The sequence below is a fragment of the Cygnus olor genome, chromosome 3, assembly GCF_009769625.2.
Source record: "Cygnus olor isolate bCygOlo1 chromosome 3, bCygOlo1.pri.v2, whole genome shotgun sequence".
Lineage (NCBI taxonomy): Eukaryota > Metazoa > Chordata > Aves > Anseriformes > Anatidae > Cygnus > Cygnus olor.
The window spans coordinates 87,770,865-87,792,347 of record NC_049171.1 but is presented as its reverse complement, the minus strand read 5'-3'; the positions used below and the strand labels follow the sequence as shown (position 1 = coordinate 87,792,347).

General features: G+C 37.5%; 1 protein-coding gene across 1 annotated transcript in view; it reads right to left on the bottom strand.

Moving 5' to 3' along the window:
• LTBP1 (latent transforming growth factor beta binding protein 1) overlaps positions 1-21,483 on the bottom strand; it is a 202,148-nt gene that overhangs the window by 140,356 nt on the left and 40,309 nt on the right. The window contains 1 exon segment of the mRNA XM_040551251.1: positions 10,163-10,338. Coding sequence (XP_040407185.1) covers positions 10,163-10,338 — 176 coding nt within the window.

Below are 21,483 nucleotides of genomic sequence, written 5' to 3'. Positions count from 1 at the left end.
CTTTGTTATTTCTGTAACTTTTTTTTTTGTATTTGTATGATCTTACAAGTATTTAATTGGTCATTACAGATGAACTTGTGATATTTTGTTGCTTTTCAAGTATTCAGTTCTATTGCCTTTGTGAAAACCAATGGGCCTATTCAAAAAGCAAAACACTATCTGGCTATCTATTATGGTGGTAACTGAACAGTGGCCTCCACAGCTCCTTTTCCCCCCCCCAGCTCTTATTGTCATCTTGTCACCACTGCTGTTACACACTTCTATATATAGATATTGTGTCCATATAGTTATGGAGTACTGTGTCCAGTTCTGGGCTCCCCAGTACAAGAGGGACACAGAACTACTGGAACGTGTCCAGAGGAAGGCTACAAAGACAATTAGAGGACTGGAGCACCTGTTGTACGAGGGCAAGCTGAAAGAACTGGGTCTGTTTAGCCCAGAAAGGAAAAGGCTGAGGGGAGAGCTCATTAATGTATATAAATATCTGAGGGGAAGGTGTCAAGAGGATGGAGATGGTCTTGTTTCAGTTGTGCCCAGCAACAGGCTGAGAAGCAACGGGCACAAACTGAAGCGCAGGAGGTTCTGGCTCAACCTGAGGGGGCACTTGCCTACTGTGAGGGTGACAGAGCACTGGGACAGGCTGCCCAGAGAGGTTGTGGAGTCTCCTTCTCTGGAGATACTCAAAACTCTGGAGATACTCAAAACCTGCTTGGCTGCCATCCTGCGCAACGTGCACTAGGTGATCCTGCTTGGCAGGGGGGTTGGACTGGGTGATCTTCAGAGGTCCCTTCCAACCCCACCCATTCTGTGATTCTATGATTTCAGTCCCCAGCAATAATTTTTGGTTGATTCAAGGAGAGGCAAGTAAACCATTCTTCAGTTCTCTTAACCTCAGTTTAAGATAGACGTAAAGGTACACAATGCATTGCTTAAAATGATTTGCTACAGCAAAACTTGCCTCATTCAAGCAGACTTTCTTCATCAACTTCAGCAGATTCTGATAAACTCTGATGTCTGCAACACAGGCACATTGTGTTTTCTTTACCATAGACAGCTGTCATTTAGACATCAAAGGAGCACATGCAGGCACAAGTGCTGAGATAGTTTTGAAGAACATTCATAGCTGTATTTACATGTTCCCATCCAGGAGCCCTTTGTTGTCAAATCTTCTCACTGACATTGCCTTTTCAGAGCAGTCAGAGGAATTCACAGCAATTAGAATAATTTTTCTTCTGTCCTGGTGCATAACAAATGATTCATGCATGGATTGGAAATCTGATTTCTGTCAGCAGGCATAATGAATCATCTTTTTTCTTCCTTGTCTCTTTTCCCCCTGCGATGATTCTCTACATGCAATCCTCAGGCAGGAAACAACCTAACTTGGCTTACATCCATTTTCCATGTTTAAAATGATGTTAAACAAAATAAACAAAAAACCCACCTCTGATCAATAATTTATAGTGAAAAATATATCTATCATTTCCCTTTACATAGCTTAAGATGTTCCAGAAAAACATACCAATGCAAGTAAATTAACAGACTGCAATGCGGTTTGAGATGTCTGACAGGATGGCCTCAATTCTGTTTGATTAATTTTATTGGTTTATGTTTATTTGTTTTAAAGGTATTACACAGACTAGATTCACAAAGGAATGTAATGCTAAAAAGCTTAAATTTTAGCCTTGAGTCATGCCTCTGATCAGTCCTAGGCCTTTTGTACAAGAGATGAGAGAAGTTAATCTCACAGAGGTAAGCAACCTAACCAGCACACTGAACAGGAACGTGCCCAACCCATTAAACAGGATATGCTAAGGACAAAAGACTGTATCTGGCTGAAATCCTTTTAGGGCTTAGACACTTTTCTTTGAGGAACTGGAGGACCTTCATTACAGCTGTGGTTCCAAACCCCACCATGACTACACCAAAACATTCCTTAAGAACTTTAATACAGTGGAATAGTTTTAACAAGGCATAGATGACTGCCCTGCTAAGGACAGGCAGGCAGATGCTTCCAGCTGCAGGCCTAGGTGGAAATTAAGAGACCAGCACTCAGAAGGCCTGTCTTCTTCAGCGTGAAGCATTTCTGAAACAGAACTTCAAGTTCCTCAAGAGCTTCAGGCTTCGAAGTTCACAACTGTGCTTCACGTTTGGGACTGGAGACATCAACAGTAAGCAACCCAGCATGAGATCGAGGCATGGAAGTCTTGTTTAACTCCCATTCAAGATATCAACATGTTTAGGTATCTGGGCCCAATGGGTATTCACTTGAGGGATATGGGAACATTCACTTGAGGGATATGGGAACAAAAGCCCCCAAACTACATTAAGGAGCAGATAATCATCTTAATGTCTAGGACAGAAAGCCATTCTGCACAACTTTCATCTCAGCTTTAATGAAGCAGCAACAACCTTATTGTCCACCTCAATCTTCCCCAATGAAGGCTACTGCAGGGAATACTGCAGGAGCTGCACACTCAGACAGTGAATTCAGCATCTTCCACTGCAAACTTACAGCTATACATTACAGTTCAGGTGGGCACAGATAAGCACACATCATCATCGTTGACACTTCAGAATTTCAGAAATAAAACAACTGACTACCTTATCAAGAGGACTCTTTAAAGAAGTCTCAACCACCCAATCTCCTTCAGAAGAAATTATGCATTTCACCTAAGGATATTATCTAGGCTCTTTCTACAACCAAGACATTAGACTTTACCCTGTCCTATAATAGAATTACAAGTCTTCAGTTGAAAAACATTAAATAAATTCTTGAGATAGACACGTAATTTTCCCTTCCCAGGGTACGCGATTCATTTACATAAGAAACCAAATGTTAGGTGTAACACTCTGAAAGTGTTTACCATTTCCAGGAAGAATAGAAAATAAAAATTAAATGAATATTGCCTCACTAAGTATATTCATTTAACATCCAATTTCCTGAAGGGAAGCAACAGAAAAGCACTAAGGAAGTCAACAAACTGTAAACACTGATAAAGGACATAACGTCATGGAATTAAGTTATAAATGAACACAACCCTCTCTGCATGCTGAATCAACATTAAAAGTCATCTCTCAGCACTGCATGAAGCCAAGATCTTTCTTCTTTAAATTTTCAGAAGAGGCAAAAATATGTTCACAGAAATAAGGATGTCGCTGATTCAGAAATCTCACTGGATACGAAAGGGCCTTCTTACAGTACTTTCTTGTCTAGGTTTGTTCATTCTTTCTGGCGTGGGCGACAGCACTGACATCAGACAAGAACACTTTCACATCTCCTATGAGTAAAACCAGACTTAGCTACTTGCAACAGTCAGAACTAATTCTTCGTATCCAAGTGGTATCACAACAATGCTGGTGTTAGCCTGGCTAAGGGACTTTTAATGTTTGTGTGGGTTCAACCTGTCTATATTACCCAGCTAAGTTACAATTTTGAAACACGTCATAGAGGTTTTCCCCTACAGAATTTTCTGGAAAGTCTCTTCTTTCTTCTTGAGAAATCTTTGGATTTGGAGCCAATTCTCTTTCATCACAGCAGTTGAGAAGCATTTGTCTCAGTCTGTGTTTTTCCCCAGCTATAACACATTTTGAACTGATTTTAATTCTGTTTGCCAGATCACCAATCCGCTTTTCCAATATTTTTCCCCACACTGCTGTTTATCAGTCTTGGCCTCCATATTTTAAAGCCTAGATAGATGACCATCCATTTTTGGGGGGTGAATTTAACATTTAAATTAATTCCTGTAAAAGCACCAGCAGCCCTTGCCTGTCACGCAGACATTCAATTATTGGTGAGCTCAGAGCCATAAAATCTTTTCTGAGTCCAAACAGAAAAATACAGTACTTTTTTTTTTTTGGGGGGGGGGGGGGGGGGGGTGGGGGGGTGTTGCTGATTTACTGGCCTCCTCAATCATGCATCCTGTATGGACACACACAAAAGAGTATTGTTAAAATGCCTGCTGCTCTAGTACATTTAAAGAAGTAGTTTACATTTATACAGTTATTCTATTTCCAAGGATTTCAAAGAACTCCATAGTTCTTTATAATTGCTAAATAAACTATGTTATTGGTTAAACTTTTTTTTCCCCCAGATTTTGTCACCTTACTTTATGAAGCAAAAGCAAAGTAAATGTGCTGCTGGAGTCTACAGAGGTAACTGCATTAGTGTCAACCCAGCTAAAGCACTTAATTTATATTTGGAGTTCAGCCTCTTGTTTCCAAGTCCCACTGGAATCAAATACAAACTTTAAAAGGCTGTTATGAATTGCTATGCCTTCAAATAGCAGTATGGCTAATGGTCTTAAATGGGAGAGAGGAAAACTATGCTTTACTGAGATTGCTTGGCTTTTATCATAAAAAGCTACACTGTTGTTTGACCCTGATGCTGACTGCACCAAAATTTTGCTTAAACATTTTAAAATGTCCCTGAAAAATCCCCCCCAGCCTCTTGAAGGGGAGCAGATGCTCTGCACACATATGAAAATGCTTTTCATGTGAGAAAAAAAACCCTGACATTTAAACAGCACCCCATTCCCCTATTTGTATTCCCATCCCCCTATTTGTATTTGATTATGTACAACCTCAGGAGCAACACACGCAAATGTCAGTTCCCATGAGTAACCGGAGTGAATTTAATTCCGCATTCCCTTCAAATAGGCTGTGTTGTGATTCTTCAGTTACTGAAATATTTCTCTTCTGTCTGTTAGTCTTCTGTTTATTCTCTTTTTACCCACCTCATGCTCCTGGCTATACCTTATTTAATCACAGCATAGCCATAACATTCCTCCCCTACCTTCCACTTTCTCAAAACCTCCATTTAGGGAAAGTTACCAGAGTTCAACCCTAATATACACACATATGTGTAGGCAGAAGTTTCAGAAAATGCAATGCTCTAGTTAAAACAAGCCACTGAGAGAATTTTGTAGTTTATGTAGAGCTGTTCCACAAACAAATACCAAGAAGGATGGAAAGAAAATCTGATCCTCTAAAGAACTGATGGTGCTTCTCCCCTAAAGTAACATATACTGAACCATGGTAGAACATCTGATCACACAGAGGTATTTACATGGAACGTGTCATATCTCTGAACCCACTTCTTTAACAGTAAAACACATGACTTTACACATGATACATGACTTTAATATCATAGAATCATAGAAAGGCTTGGGTTGGAAGGGACCTTAAAGACAATCTATCTCTAACCCCACTCCCATTGGCAGGGCTGTCACTCACAAGATCAGGTTGCCCAGGGTCTCGTCCAACCTGGTCTTGAACACCTCCAGGGATGGGGCGTCCACAGCTTCTCTGGGCAACGTGATTGTTTCTGCTTCATCTTTACACAAAAATCTAGGTGCTGCCCACAGAATCACAGGCAGACTGTTAAAATTCTGGTATCCATACATGCAGACTTACCAACTTCAAGCCAGAACACTCACAATTAAGTCAAAGTAAGAAGTATAATTCTGTACTCTCTAAACGTTATGTAACCCATGCTACTTAAATTCTAGACTTAATTTTATCTAAAATCATTCTTTATTTTTTCTTGCACAGACAAGTCTCCTTACCGTATAAGGAGTTTTAGTGAAGACCAAGAAAAACTTCATCTAGCTAAAAAGAAAAATCTTCAATCATATTTAATTGTGTAAACTTAACATCCAGTTTCAATTGCAAAATTCATAGGCATTTCCTATCATCTTCCTGAATAAACAGGCCAGATAAGAATAATTTTCCTTCTTAAATATATATTTATCCTTGGAATAACTTTGTTATATAAACATGTTTTATTTACTTCACAGAATGCAGTTCTGGCTGTTGGTAAGGTATGCCTTATACTTCCTCTCAAATTTTGTTTTTAGTGTAATTTCTGATCACCTCAGGTGCTAACTAATATATTTTCACAACATGCCTGTAATGTAGGGATCATCGTGGTGGCATCATCATTTTACACGTGTGGAACTGGAGCCCTGTGCGGGCTTGCAAACGTGTTCAATACATGAAAGCAACACTAACTCCAGCAACACCAGGCAAGTGATTTCAAACTTAGAAATTCCGCTTCTTCCAGAAGAAAGGGCAAGATGCACAATGCCTCTACAAAACTATCTCGAGCTGGAAAACGAAGTATATTGTCCACATCCCTCTTGAACCGTGAAGCCCAAGACATTTTAGAGTATTCTGTTGCAACATAGAGCTGCATTATAGCTCTCCTTGATCTCCCATACTCCTCCTAACCTGGCCTTGGAGACACATTGACAGAATTTCTCAGGAGTGGTTGACAGTGGCTTTGCAATCACATCATATAGCTCTTTCAAAATCCTTTGAGGAATAACCATGGCTTGTATGGGATTCAGCAGTCTTCTTCAGAGCAGGAATGTGTATATGCACCAGCCTTACCCAGAAAACATGAACTAATTTTGGCAGAAGGAAAATATATATATAGGTGGCTTAACACTACTCTGACAGTCTCAGTTTTTTTTTTTTTTTTTTGGATACTCTAAGAAAAGCAGAAGCTCCTCAGTTACAATCCTTTATAAACATCCAAATTTACACCTAAGTTGAAAATCTCCCCCATACAGGCTCACTGTATTTTTCAAAATGCATTAAAAAAGACAATCAAATTTGGCTTTGTCACTATTCATATTCCCAACGCAGAAAAAACGTGTATTGTCTATTTGGAATGAATGGTTCAAAATACAGATTTCTTCCCTAAGTAGTAATAGACAGTGTTTTTGGAATTCTCAGCAGCCTTCCTCAACTAATTCTACCTCACCCTGTATTAAAATAAGTTTTAAAAAAGGATTTCAAATGAAGAATAACTCAACAGTAAGTGAAAACCTAACATTGTATTCCCAAGATACTTAACTTACTTTTATTCATACTCTTAAATAATAAGAACTTGACAATAATAAAATATTCAAATTTAAGAGAAAAGTATATAACATAACTTTCCTAGGAAAAATATTTAAAAATTATTTAACACCAGAAGTGGACAGAGTGAAGCTGCGAGTGGCCTACTGTCTTACTAGTCTAATAAACAGTTCTCACAACTGTGTTGAGGAGAAATTCAGAAATTGCACGTTTCGTTTAGAATTTGCTTATAATCGTATATTTATACACTTTAGACTGTTAGAAACAACAATTTCTTTAACTGATTTTTTTTTTTAACTACATTTATAAAGCCAGGGAGACCAGCACTAATATTTATAGGATCTAAGCTCAGCTCAAGCTGACTGGTGGTTATTATTTAACAGTGCCTTTAAAAGCGTCTGAAGTAGATGTACCTGATTTACTAAAAGTATCATATTCCTGTTGGTTTACAGACTACTAGGTTGCAAATAGAATTTACATCTAAAGTTTCTGTGCCGATGTCATTGCTACTGTTGGAATCATAGATGACTTTTACTCCTAAGGTTTCAAATGTTCAGGCAAATTATAGGTCATAACCGTATCTGAGATCTAAATACGAAGTGTTTTAAAATTATAATGTATTTATGGCTGTTTTATCATATTTGACTTATTGAAACTCTGATGGCTTACTGAATTTTCAAGCTCCATTGATATGATACATCATTTTACAGTAGAATTCAGTTTAAATGACAAAAAAGAACAGACCATTCTGCTGTCTTTTTTAAGTCTACTATATTGCGCATCAGAAATATGAAACTGTTGAAATACACCAAAGTAAACGTTCCAGGACAAACCCCAACAAATTTGAATTGAAAAATACCTAAACATGACTAGTTTTTAATGCTTTCTCTGTAGTATCTCCAAATGGTGGTCTGGCAACACTGTCACAGGTAATTCAAACATGACTGCCAGTCTGTGAATCAGAAAATGCCCAGAAGCACCTGGCAGTTTTGCTCCCAAAGCACCATTAGCCTACACCTCATCCCCCTCCACCAGAACACACCAATCTCTAAAGGCATTTCAGGACTAACACTTGTTCCAGTTTCAAGTCTATCCATTTCAGGTCACACTACTAAAATCACCTGCAGAGGTTCAGAAAAATCAACATCAACTGAAGCTACAGAGAAAAAATAGATATGTTCTATGGAGTGCACCTTGAGCAGATGTCACTGTGTTAATATTTCAAAATAAAATGCTTAGAAATGGTGAAAAATAACTGAATCACTTGTTTTGCACCCTATTTAATTTATAGATATCAATTAAAGACTTGGTGACATCACTCAAGAGTGATTATCTGACTATTTCATCTCTTCCCTGAAAAAAAAAAAGGAAATACAGGCTTAAATTCTAGCAAAGATCAAACTGCTCTCTGTACTAGCAGATATTTAAACCATTTTGTCAGAAGTTGCAGTCACCAACTCCCAACTTACAAATGTAGAAGTGAGAAGCAAATCTGGTTAAGTCACCTTTTTGAGACTGCTCAAAAGCCCATTATCAGAAATTTCACCACCACAACAATAGCCTTAGACTTAATCCTGCATTTTTATCTCCAAAGCAACATTTAAGTTGTGACTGATCTTATCAGGCCACAAAATCTGTTTAATTACCTATCCCTTCGGTGTTTAAGAATCATAGCCTTTTCAATAAAGGTAGAATATTTTACTAACCCACCACTCACAGAGGGGTTTATTAGGATTTTATAACAAATACTCTGTCTTTGGCTCCTGGCTGTCCTTCTCCCAGTCATGTCCCTCTGAGTACTGAAATTAACAGAGGAGGTCCAATAAGTTAGAAGCTCCTGACTGGCTCCCCCATCATATAGCTGCACATAGTTATTTCCTTGTTTTATCATAGAAGATAAGTCTCACGCAACTCATTTGCTATTTAGAGGCAGTTTGGTACTTGCAAGTAACACTGACTATATCTAAGATAAATTGACTCAGTCAAACAGCCTGAAAGGACAAGGGCAAAAGAAAAGCAAGACTTTTTTTTTTTTTTTTTTGACCAGAGTCCAACCAGCAGCAGTCACTCCAAGTACTTGGAGAACTACGCAGCCTGGAATTTATATGCTTACTGGCTAGCAAGAGTCAGAATAGGACACAATCCAATACTAGTGGCTACTAATATCTTATTTGGAAAATTACAGCTGGCTGGAAGAAAAGCAATGGCACCTTCTTGACAAAAGGAACTATTGGTTGATGTTGACAATACAATTAAACATCTCTCTGAAGGTTCTGAGAAAAGGATGTCAGGCTTTGCAAGCATGATACGTCACTGCTCTGAAAAGGTTAATCTAAAGGCCCAAGGCTGCCCACTGTTCTTCCCATTATGGCCAAGATTCTTCTTGGGTACATGGGTACATCGATGCATTTACTGTTTCAGAAAAGCAAGCAGAGGGTTACATTTAAATATAAATGGACAGACCATAAAGATGTGCAATACGGAGATGCAAACTTACAAAAGGAAACTTTATTTATGAATTTAAAAGAAAACCCTCTTCCCTAAATCCTCAGTGGAGCATGAGGATTCTGTGCTGTAGCAGAAGTCTGTCAGGAGATTGTGAGTACCTTAGCTCTCCATCTTAATCAGTCCATTATTTTAGTGCAGGAACTTTTCTCCAAATCAAGCCAGCAGACGCTCTGTAATACCTAACCCATAATTCATCAAGCTCTTCATCTTTTAAGCCAAAACTTGTCCTCAAGCTCCCCATACAATGGAGCATGAGCCAAGGCCACAAGCTGGGCACCTTCACAATCTTTTTTTTAATAAATATGAAGCAGAAATGCTAGTGCAGCCTCCATACTGTGCACAAGTTCATAAACACGTAATAAATTAAATATAGAGAAAAATAGTCGCCAGTAAGACCACAGTCCTGAACTCCAGCTTTCCTAGAAGGGTATCCATCATATTGAAGTAAGGGAAGCTGTCACCTTAAGCGGAATACACTCTCAACTATGCCTACTTCAACAAGTGTTCACAAAGCGTCTTTTATCTGAAGGAAAAGCTATCATCTAGAAATAGCTTTATGACAGTCCAGCAGTGAATCAGGTTGCTTTTTTTTCCCCATACAGGAAATCTGTTTTGCGTCTCAACAGGATACAGAATGTAAGCGTATTTGCTAATCTGAAAATTATATTGTTTAATTATTTAGACTTTTTTTTTTGAAGCGTTACTGTAATTCAGATCAGATGAACAGAAGTTTTCAAGATCTTAAAAAAAAAAAAGAAGCTTACAGTACGCTTTCTGCAGTTGTACTCACATTGAAAAGGTGATGCAAGTTGATCCTGGCCCAGTCTCAGTGGTAATGAGCCCTCAGTGGATTGCTCTCCTGAAATCACTTTTTTTACTGGATAATATTTGGGTTTGATCACATATTCCTGTGTTTGGCCATGATGAAGATTCATCATCAACGTCTGAGATGAAAGGGGTATCATCCTGTTTTAGGAAAAAAACAGAAGAGACAGAATGATGTAAGAATTAATAAATTAGACTTTAAAAAAAACTGGTAAAAAAAATAAAGACATTCATCTGTACTCCAAGTTCTCAAAAGATGATTTGGGAAGTTTACTAGTTTCAGATTAAGCATGTGATTTTCCATGCATTTAGCATTTTCATTGTTGTGTCAGCTCAACAAACACTTAACCCGATACAGACTACAGGGATTATGATAACTCTTTTCTGATAAGAAGTACCAGCTCAGAAAACAGGGAGGAATGGGAAAAAGCCCTCCTCAAAATCATGAGTTGGAGCTCAGTTTTGTTAGACACATAGCTTTCCATACTGGTCAGAAAAGCAGCAGTGCATTTAAACCTGTTTCCTACAAATTTTTTCAAATTATTTTACACTAAATACAGAAAGTAAAACCTATGCCCAGATGACTTTCCCTCTGTTCCCAGAAACCTTGTTCCGTTCCCCACCATACCCCGCTAGCCATAAGAACACTGCTACTCCTCCCCTTCTTCAGTCTTTTCCCCATCTCCTCAGAAGGTCCATCCCTGTTTCCCAGCTCCACTTTACTTCCCCCATCCACTTTCTCCTTGCCTGCACTATTGAACATCTGACAGATGTCCCACAACCACATGACTTCCCTTTACAGCAAAGCTCTTTCCCCTTCGTGTCAAACAAGATTATTCCTTCAAGCTCACTGATTCATTGACATTACCAGTTCCTTATTTTTGTTGTTAGCTTCTCACTGCACAAGACCTTGCCAACTTTCAGTAGAAATTACCCCCTCCTATTCCCCAAAACCAATGTTATTTACCCATATACTACTAGAAGTAGGAACCATTTCTTTTCTAACCTAAAAGCTGTCTTTCCCACCCTCCACAGTACCACCCAACGATGAACAAGCAAGGGAGCAAATCACATAGTTGTTAGTCACAGACAATGAAACCGCAAGCTATTTTGGGGCACTGGTTTGCACGGTGCCACTGCCGAGCAAGTAGTCATAACAGGTCTTCAATTAACAAATTGAGTGAGAGCAAGTCATCAAGAAGTTGTAGCTAGTGTAGATCACACTGCAGAGATACGCATTCCTCAAGATAATATTATCAATCACTAACCTAGTAGCAGTGGCTATTTAGGATTACACTGTCCTTTGCTGAACTGAAGGCACAAGGAGTTGGATGCTGTGATCCCTCATGCTCTTCTCAACTGAGGGTCTGTAGTATGTTTGGTCAGCAGAAGTGGAAACATGGGAAAATTACAGGCTTTTTAACGGATCCCTCAAAAAGTCAGAGCTCTGTAGAGCAAATAGCTGTCCTCAGAATAAGGCATGGGCCCTAAATCATAGAAGATGCTGGGCAGCACTTCCCCACAGTGATGAGACTAAAGGAGTTTCAGCTGAGCAAGAGGACAGATGACTACAGTATTGTTTTCCTACATCTGGAGCCGGAGCCAGACCCTATCTCCAAAGCAAAGCCTGATTCCTTAGTTATGTTATTTGAGGATGCTTAGTAACTGCTGTATCCAGTGGATTTGTGGTTAGAACAGACAATAGAGTTTTGTCCTACACAGACTCTCATTAAGTTGGATCAGTTTTAGAAAAGTGCATTTGTTAGTACAGAAATTCTATGACACTCACATGCAACAGAAACATAAAATCCTCAGACTATCTCCAAACCAAATTTTTTTAATACAGTACTTGCACAGTCTCATTATATTCAGTAAAAGTCCGTTCCCAAATTAAGACAGAATACTTTCGATGTTGTCTTTAGGCTTCCTACATACCAGATCAAAGAGAGGCATCAGCAATGTTGGAGGTCAGGCTCAGAACTCAAAACAAGCTGACACTCTCAGCAAGAATACCTCAGCTGGAGAGAAAGCTGAAGACACCACCTTCAATACTGTTTACCTAATGACTTGAATTTCCTTGAAGAGTCACTACAATCCTTCCTGCACAACCTGGTGTCTCTACAGATCTAGTTTGAGGCCTGTGTATAAGAACATCTAGTTCTGTACCCAGACATAAGAGGGCTTACGCTGAATCTTTCCGATGGGATGTGTAAGCACCCCTTGACAGCAGAAGTCAAGATAGTACAGAAGTCCACAATACAGCAACCTGTTAAAAGTTACTTATATGTGTTTTATGTTGTATGATGTTCCTTGCTTGACTGTACACAGACACTACCCTTTGAATGCCTGCTTGTCTTCTGTTACGGCTATAACATGAAAAATATCACCTTTTATCACATATACAGCCACACTGTAGCCCAATCCTATCAACCTACAGAGTCCATCGTGACACTTGAAACAAAGAGCCCATGCACCATACCAAAGGAATGCCACAGATCTCAGAGGCTGAGATCTACTGTCAGAATCTAAAAATGTTGCCTCGTCCTTCCTTCCTAGGTATTGCAATTTTCTTCCTTGATTTAGCTTATATTAATTATTAGCTAATTAATACTAAGGCAGTAGAAGAGTATGCCTTGCTCTGCAAAAGAGTGGTTTACTTAGAAGTACTTAAGAAAGCTGTAATCCCTGCTCCAGAAATTCTTGTTCTTTAAAGGAAATGCCTTTGCCTCATGTGTGAGTTGGTACTGTTAGTTTCAGCAAGGAGTAAATCCCCTACTCATATATTAAGGTGCATGCTTACAACAGTTTGCAGCATAAAACTGAAAAGCAGAAGATGATGCCAAGTTTTCATTTCACTTAAGTTAAGAGTTGTCTAGACCCTTGAACATTTTCTCTCAGTTTTGATCTTCTTGGTATATAACTACCAAGGATCTTCGGGTATGCATAAAAGTACTCCACATGTTTAAAAACAACTCAGTCTTGGGCATCCACTACTAGTGTGGATGCAAGCTAACTGGCAGCATGTTTTTGCCAGTCATCTGACCATCTCAACTAGTTTTGCTCAAGTGCAATTCCAGTAAAAGATTGATGGGGTCAAACATCAAAGCATTTATGAGATCCCTCTGTTCTGACTGCTCTTTTGATATTCAAATTCTTCTCAACATGACCTAGTTCCTAAAGATGTTAAGTTTATAATGAAAAGAACATTGCATAGCTAACTGTGATGCTGCATCTTCCCCTAGAATCAAGGACACTATTTTTCAACTACATCATGAGAGCCATATGAGACCAAGCACATAGCTCTGGTATCAACGGCTTGGGTACAGATGCTAGTGGATAAACCAGTTTTCTTCTTCTTAGACCAGCACAGAGGGGATCCTTCAGTGTTGCAGAACTTCTAAGTAAGACACTGTGATTTCTGGTGGGCTCAGGAACACAGTGAGAGCATGTTTTTCCTTGTATCGATCCCTGTGAAAGAAGCCTTCAGAACTATCCCTTCTAATTGACTTCAGAAGACAGAGGAGAGATTTGCTGGTTCAGAGAGAAGGCACGTAATGTTAACACTGAAAAAGATTAATACAAATATAAGATGCCACAAGGAAACATTTCAGGCCTAGTTTGGTAACAAATATCACCCCACCACCTATTACAGAAAAGATCTTAGCAACTCTACTACAACCCTCTGAAGAAGCATTTGGTGCCATGACCATTGGTGCCAGCTTGCCAAATAACTCTCCTCCCAGCCTCAAGTACAAACGCTTCTTTCCCTTTCCCAAAGGGTAGCCTCTGCCAAGTTCTGGAGCTCTGCCTGAGCCCCTCACAGGGGTCCTGTCTTTGTGTGGGGGCCCAGGCGCTGTACCCATGCTCACATCTGCTGCACCAGGAACCCCTGGTCCAAAGCAAAATCCAAGCCTGCTGCTATGCTCATTGAGTAGCAATGCCAGGCACTAGCTGTGCCATTGTTTGAATACCCCAAATTAAAGAAAAAGTAGCACGATAGGAGGATTTCTTTACAACTCCTCCAGGTTCAAGGCCACCAGGAATAGGTGGTTCTACGTTACTACAACCAACAAGAGGATATTCAAAGTAGGTCACAGACACTCCCCACTAGACTTTTATAATTTAAAACAGAGAAATGAAAGGCATACTCATCGACTTAGAGATACTACACTTAACGTTAAGTGAGAAATAGCTCTCATCTATTAACAACACCACCACAAGCAAATGAATTTTAATACTTCCCAGCTTTACCATGTTGCTTACTGCACACTTGAATACTACACAACTAATTTGAGCCCCTGGTCGTTGCAATACAAAATATTGAAGTAGTACTAACGTTCCCTGTGTCACACAGATTAAAAAGATGCAATGGTTAGCTCCAATCTTTACATTTTGCACAAAACAGCCAAAACTAAACAAGATTTTTGTATTACATAGGCTTGTGTCACTAAATTATCTGGTAGTTTGTAATTTGATGGTCCAAACTGACTTTAACTTCAATAAACTTAACAAAAACTTTCCATAGCTGAAGTATACAAAAGGCAGATAAATGTCTAATCACATTTTCAACAAACAAAATTACAGACACTAATAACAGCACTGCAAAAGGAGAACAAACTTTTGCAACAAGCCATCATGCAAAAAGAAAGCTCTCTGGTTGATACAAGCAGACCAGGAATGCTATGTATCAGAGTAACTCTGGCAAGCAGAAATGAGACCAGCAACGTTTGGCATGAAAAGTACTGTCTAGACTAAATAAGACTAGCCTGTCTCAGGCTGCTTTCTTCATTTTATTTACTGTAAGTCTGATGCTCCTTTCCTGGCTCCTAGCTAGCAATACTTAAAAAAAAAAAAATCTGAATTGCTAGCATACTGTTTTTATACAAACCTAGAAATTCCTTCTTTACCTCTTCTCAAATTCAGAATGAACAGCCAAATGGAGAAGAAAACCTAGCATTTTCTAAAATTATGAGATAATAAAGAAAATATGCAGGACAGTTTAAAAGGCATGAAAATAAAACAAAATCCCCCCTGCCCCGTAAATTATTAAAATTCAGTTGCTAGTTCAGCCTGACCTTTGCCAGCTGTTTCCTCCTTAGGTTTCTTGTCTGATTTTTTTTTCCTTTTTTAAAGATGCAAGAAAAAGTTTAACTTCCCAGTTGATGATGAACATATGGGATTTCTTCAAAGCCCTTTACATTATCATACCCAACATTAATCAAGCGTTGCCTATTTCACAATGTACTACCAGTCACAAAAGATGAAAGAGAGGAAGCATTCAAGCTTTTTCTTCTCACCATCTCAAAGATTCTGCAAAAGTTGATTTTACGTACAAAAATGTATTTTAATGCATAATCAAAATCTTGTCAATAAAATATAGGCGGAGCATTGAAAAGCTGGCACTGAAAACTACCTGTCCAAGAATAACTTGGATTACATTTGCATTTTCGTTATAAACCTGCCTTAGCTTTATGTCTTTGTAATAAAGTTCTCCCCAGGCTAAAATTTGCAGAGATCATTGTTTGGATATGACCAACTTGTTTAACTTGTTTTCAAACAACACCTTCAAATTATGTATAGTTTCTAGTTGGTTGGATGCTCCCCCCCCTCGACTAAATAGGCTAAGGTGTTATTTACATCACCTGCTAGGTTTTACTTGAACACAACGATACTACAAATCTTACTAGAGATTAATAAAGACACTTCATCTACACCAAGAGAGGTAAGCACGGAATCACAATTATTTTAAAATTCCCACACAAGCATTGTAAAACATGAATTTTCATCCATAACTACAAGCTTTGCTCAACTTAGTTAAACATAACTTCAGCAGTCAAATCCTTGTTGAAGACTCTTGCAGGGATTACCTACTCTTAAGTGTTGACTAATAAGGCTAGCCCTGTATTTGGAGACTCACCTGAATTGCTCATAGGTTAGAACCCTTTTGTTAGCATGAACTGGTGTAGTAGCCAAACGAAAGCTCTATGACCTAACTGTTTTCAAACTAAGCTAGGAAATTATGACTCCATTGATTCATCACGTCTTCTGCACACAACACGATAAACTGAAACATGTAGATTTACAAACATTCCTCCAGGTTTCTAAACAGAGGTAGTATACTGAGTTTTCCAGAATCATAAGCAATGATTTCTAAATGTCAAAAATCAGAAAAAGGTCTTAAAGCAAAAGAAACATTGGTTGAATATTCATATACAAAATAAAAATAGATATGCATATTCACACAACACAAATGGAAGCTACCATTCTTGCAAACAGGTTATGCAACAGCAGGTAACAGTTCTCACAAAAATAAAAGCAAATATTAAACTTGGAGAACAATCCTTCTGAAAAGGCATTAGATTATATAGATGTTAAATTTATCATTGGAGAAAAAAAAGTTTGCCTACTAGATCTTTTCATCAGAATGAGCATGGAAAGTTTGGTCTGCCTCCTTCCCAAAGTGTCATCAAGATACAACTCCAGCAAATCTACAAAATCTTCATAGAGTATTAACTACCCTCAAAGGAAATGAATGCATAAGGTAACAGTATGTGCAAGTTCAGAAAAATCAGTTATGATACAAAGATAAACAAGAAATAGACGTGAGTACATGGTCTCACACTAACAACTTGCAAACTTCCCTCTTCACATACCAAATGGTTAACTAGAAGCTATGAATGACTCATTATCTTATGCATACATTCACAAACATTTAACCAGTGAAACTCTTCATGATTCTGTATGAATTAATTCAATATCCAAATGATTTTATACAGTTTCTCAGCCATACATATATATTCATCCTGCCAGGCATCTCTTACCAGCAAAATCCAAGAAGACAAAAAAAAGGAAAAAAACATCACCTAGGTGTCTTGCTGACTTGTTCTGGTTGATTTATTTACTTACTTCCCCAGGGCACTAAGTTTGATGATACTACATTCACATAAGATGTTTTGTGAGTGTTTTTTTTTTTTTTTTTTTTTTTGGTAATCTGGGAGGGTATCAAGCTCATTATTAATTCAGATTTTAAAAGATTTGTATTGATTTGCATTTGCACAAATATCTGCATTAAAAATTTGTCCTTCAATGCTATGTTGCAATAGTGATTCTATATGAAGTTCAGTAGTTAATGGCAAACATACTTAACCAGATTGAGAGCTTCTTTACTGCAAGTTCAATACACAATCTTCAGTTAAATGAATGTATGATATCTTTTCCCTGATACACATTTCATTTTCTATTGGAAAATTGATTTTGTTATCATAGTGTTAGTGGCACGTTATTGAATGTTATGCTGACATTATAGGTAATAAAAAAATTTACTCTGAGAAAGATGCATTAATTAGTGACAATTTCTAATCTACCCACCCATCAGACAGACTTAAATATTAGAAAAGTATGCTGAAATGACAATTAAAAATAGAAATGCAAACTCCCACGATGGATGTTATACAATAAAGGCAAATGAGCACAGCTGCTGCAAAGGAAAACCATGCATCGCTAATCTACTCAAATTCTTTAGCATATTAAATAAAACAGCAGACAAAGAGCTCAGTCGGTTGATATAATTTACTTGAAATTTGAAAAGACTTAAAAGACTTATTTTACAAGAGGCTAGTAAGAAACACCAAATTATAAAACAGTGTTGCAAGCTTAAAATGGGCAAAAAGATGGGACAGAACAGATGCACATTTTTTTTTCTTGGATATACATTATGGTATGCCCTTTTGAAGTCTACCACCACATACATGGTTTGGTATCGCCCCACTTCAGTTAAATAAGTCATTTAGAAGTATATGAAGTTTTGTTACAGTACTTCAGAAAATCCTCAAATCTAATTTGGTCTTACATATAACATTCATTTAAGCAAGAGAAATTGATTCTGAGAATATGCTTATGGCCTTGTCTAAATTAAGCAGAAGTCTGTCATATAGGAATACAACAACTACATAAAAGTAAATACGCCAATAATGAAAAAACTTTGTCTACCCTTGAGATTCTGATAGTTTGAGTCATGATTATGAAAAAAATAATGCAATGAGCAAGTAACTATACCATCAGGATTTTGTGTAGATACAGATGTGCTATCAAACTTTTGTCACTACAGCTTATGTTAAGGAAACTATTTCAGAAGTATGATCTCACAGGTGTAAGCACAGCTTCTCGGAAGAGGTCAGAAAAGAGAATACTTTATAGGTTTATTACCTGTTTATAAATTAGACTTGTGTACAAATAGAAAAATGCACAAAAGACAAGGCAATTACTAGTAGTTAAACAGGAACAGAGAAGAACTCAGTCTGGGTACATGGACTGTAGATGAAATTAAGCACTGGTGATCAAGAAAATCAGAACCACAATCATCAGAAACGATGAAAACTTGTCATGTGCTTTACTGACACTTACATTGACTGCAACCAACCAAGAGTCTCCAGCAGTGTGGTGAAAGTTTCCAGTGTACAAAACTGGATGAAAAGATAAAACTCAAAACATTACTATATATAAAGGGCTGAGAGAAAATAACAAGAAAGGACTTCAAAGGCATCTATACCAGTAAAGTTAAAACAAAGACAATGAAGAACCCATGCAGAGGAAAGCCAGACTCTGACTGTTCGGTTACAGATAAAATTCCTCACAGAAGGTATGATAAAGATATAAAATAACCCTTAATTCCAAATAAAATGCAATAAACAAGACTAAAAAGGAATTGCATTGACATACTGCACAGTTTGTGGAAAGAACTATCACAAGATACAGATCGCAATTGCTTCTGAGGATGAAACAAATATAAATGGATGATGAGCACAGCTAGAATTTTATTATGAAAAGATTGCAGAAAAAACACAGAAATTCCTATGCTTAAGGAAATGAGTTTCCTAAATAATAGACAATGTAAATAACCCTTAATTTTCTCCTTGTAAGGATGTGCCAACGAATGTGCAAGTCAGAGCATTTTATCCCTCTGTAAAGCACATTGACTTCAGATGTATGCAACTACTAGCAGATGTAGTAAGACACTGACTTTTCTCAAGTGTTATACACAGAAAGCGCGATGTGCTCATTATATGAGAATAAACTCTGCCTTCATGTGTTTGAACAGTGAGATGTTATTGTGCGACAACCATCTGAACCACATTTACTGAAGGCTTTCTAAATAGACAAGGAAAAAAAGAATAAAAAATGCATAGTACTTTATGGCAGGCAAGCTTAGAAAATTTCAAGATTAAATCCAGACTCCAGCTTCAGTATGTGTATTTCTCAGCAGAAGCTCTTTTTGGCATGTTATATCAGCAGCAAGAAGCTCTGACAGACTGTACTGGCTAGAGGATACACTCCCTGCAGTTCCCCAGGGACTGCTCTTACTAAATTATGCCACAGAATTTAGCAATCCTAAAGACGGTGAGGCCGACGGCAGGGAGAAGGAAGGAGGGGGAAGAGCAGAATCAAAATCTTTGTACAAGTTCTCCTCCAGAGTGGCCACCTCAAGTCAAGTGATGCAACAACAGCATGCTGCTAGCCACATCTGGGAAGTCTGGAAAGGAAGGAAGAAAAAAAGTATGTGTCCTGATTGTGAAAAGATAAGTGATGAAAAGCTTTGGAGGTAAAAGTAACATTTATATTAGGCCAAGAACATTTTTAACATCTAAACTTTCAAAATGTACAACTACTTTCTTAGCTGAACTAGATAAACAACTCAGACCATGTATTTTTTTTATACCACAAAATTGAGTAACAAAGATTATCTTTGTTTAAACTCATCACAAAAACGGAATGTTTCTATTTGCAGTAAGAAACAGGGAAAGGGGAGACAACAACAAGCAGTTACACTTACTGGGAAGTCTAACTCTAGGGATATGTAGCTTCCAAAAATTTGTGACATCTACAAATAGTTTGAGTACAAAAAATCACAAATATATTTTCTAAGCAATCAAGGTCGTAAACTCATGCAAGACAAGATGACAACAATTTCCAAAAGTTATTAATGAATTTTAGTTATTTCTTGACATTGTCATATAACTTTGTTTGATAGAAGTGCATGCATGTTATGCAGTATAACTGTTTTCATTATCATGGATTTTCAGATGAATAACATTTGGGGAAATTGTGCTTGATACTACATGGTATTGTGTCTTTAAAAGACAAATAAGAGGTAGCTTTAATCTTGTTTGTGTTGGTACGTGATCCCTGATACAGAAAGGTCACTTGAGCAGAGCAAAAGAACCAACTAAAGCAGTGCTATCCGACTAAAGCTACAGGAACTAATAAAGATTTATTCACTGTCACGACCTGGAAAATTCCTCTGCAGAAAGAATCTTGACAAAGAGCTTTGACAACAGGTTAAAAAGTATAAATAAGGCATGCTGATTTTTCTACTAGAAATACCAAACCAAATATATTTCGGTGGATTTTAATTATATCAAAATCTACCAAATATCTATTATCAGCTTATTTAATAATGAAGACCAGATATAGCTGATTTTACCTACATAGCTAATTACTTTGAGGCTTAGCAGGAGCAGCACTTAAAGACTATTTCTATTGGATTAGCATTCCGGAACCAGGAAATGCACAATATATGCCTTTTAACTTCAGATATTAAAGGAAGAAAAAAAGTTTAGTACATCAACATTAACCCAGCATGTATATAGATCTACATTTCATATGGCAAGTAAATAAAAAAATATGAAAACAATCTTTATTTAAATATAGGCTGTCTTTTTCTCATTTACTTGCTTAATTTTATACTAGAAAAAATAGTTTGCTTGAGAACAGCATTAAATTTGTTTCAGAAAGCAAACCTAAATAATACAAAGACAGCAATATTTCTGAGAAACGCTCATGATTTTTAGCAAAAATTATATGGCTAAAGTTGACCATAGATTTCAACTGAACAGTGACTCACTGTTACACTGGTCATGAATCCAATAAGTGTTACAATTAACAATATAATCATGCATTGTTCTTATTTCTAAAATAATTCGGTAGAATGTAAGCTTATCTTGTGCACTGAGGTCAGTGATGAAAACTTAACTGTCTCATATCTCAATTTGAATAGTGATCTCACTACCCGTGAAATGCAGTTTACACCAGAGACAGAGAAGCTCAGATAAAAAGGTTAGGACAGGTATGCATTTTTTCTCATCTCCACTTCTGTATCTGTAAAACAATGACCTACATCACAACTCAGTACGATGTTGCAAAGTATTTAACAGTGAAAGGTTTTAAGACTGTACAGTGGTCTATACACATGTAAAGGAATATGAAACAGTTAAACTGTTTTTAATATAA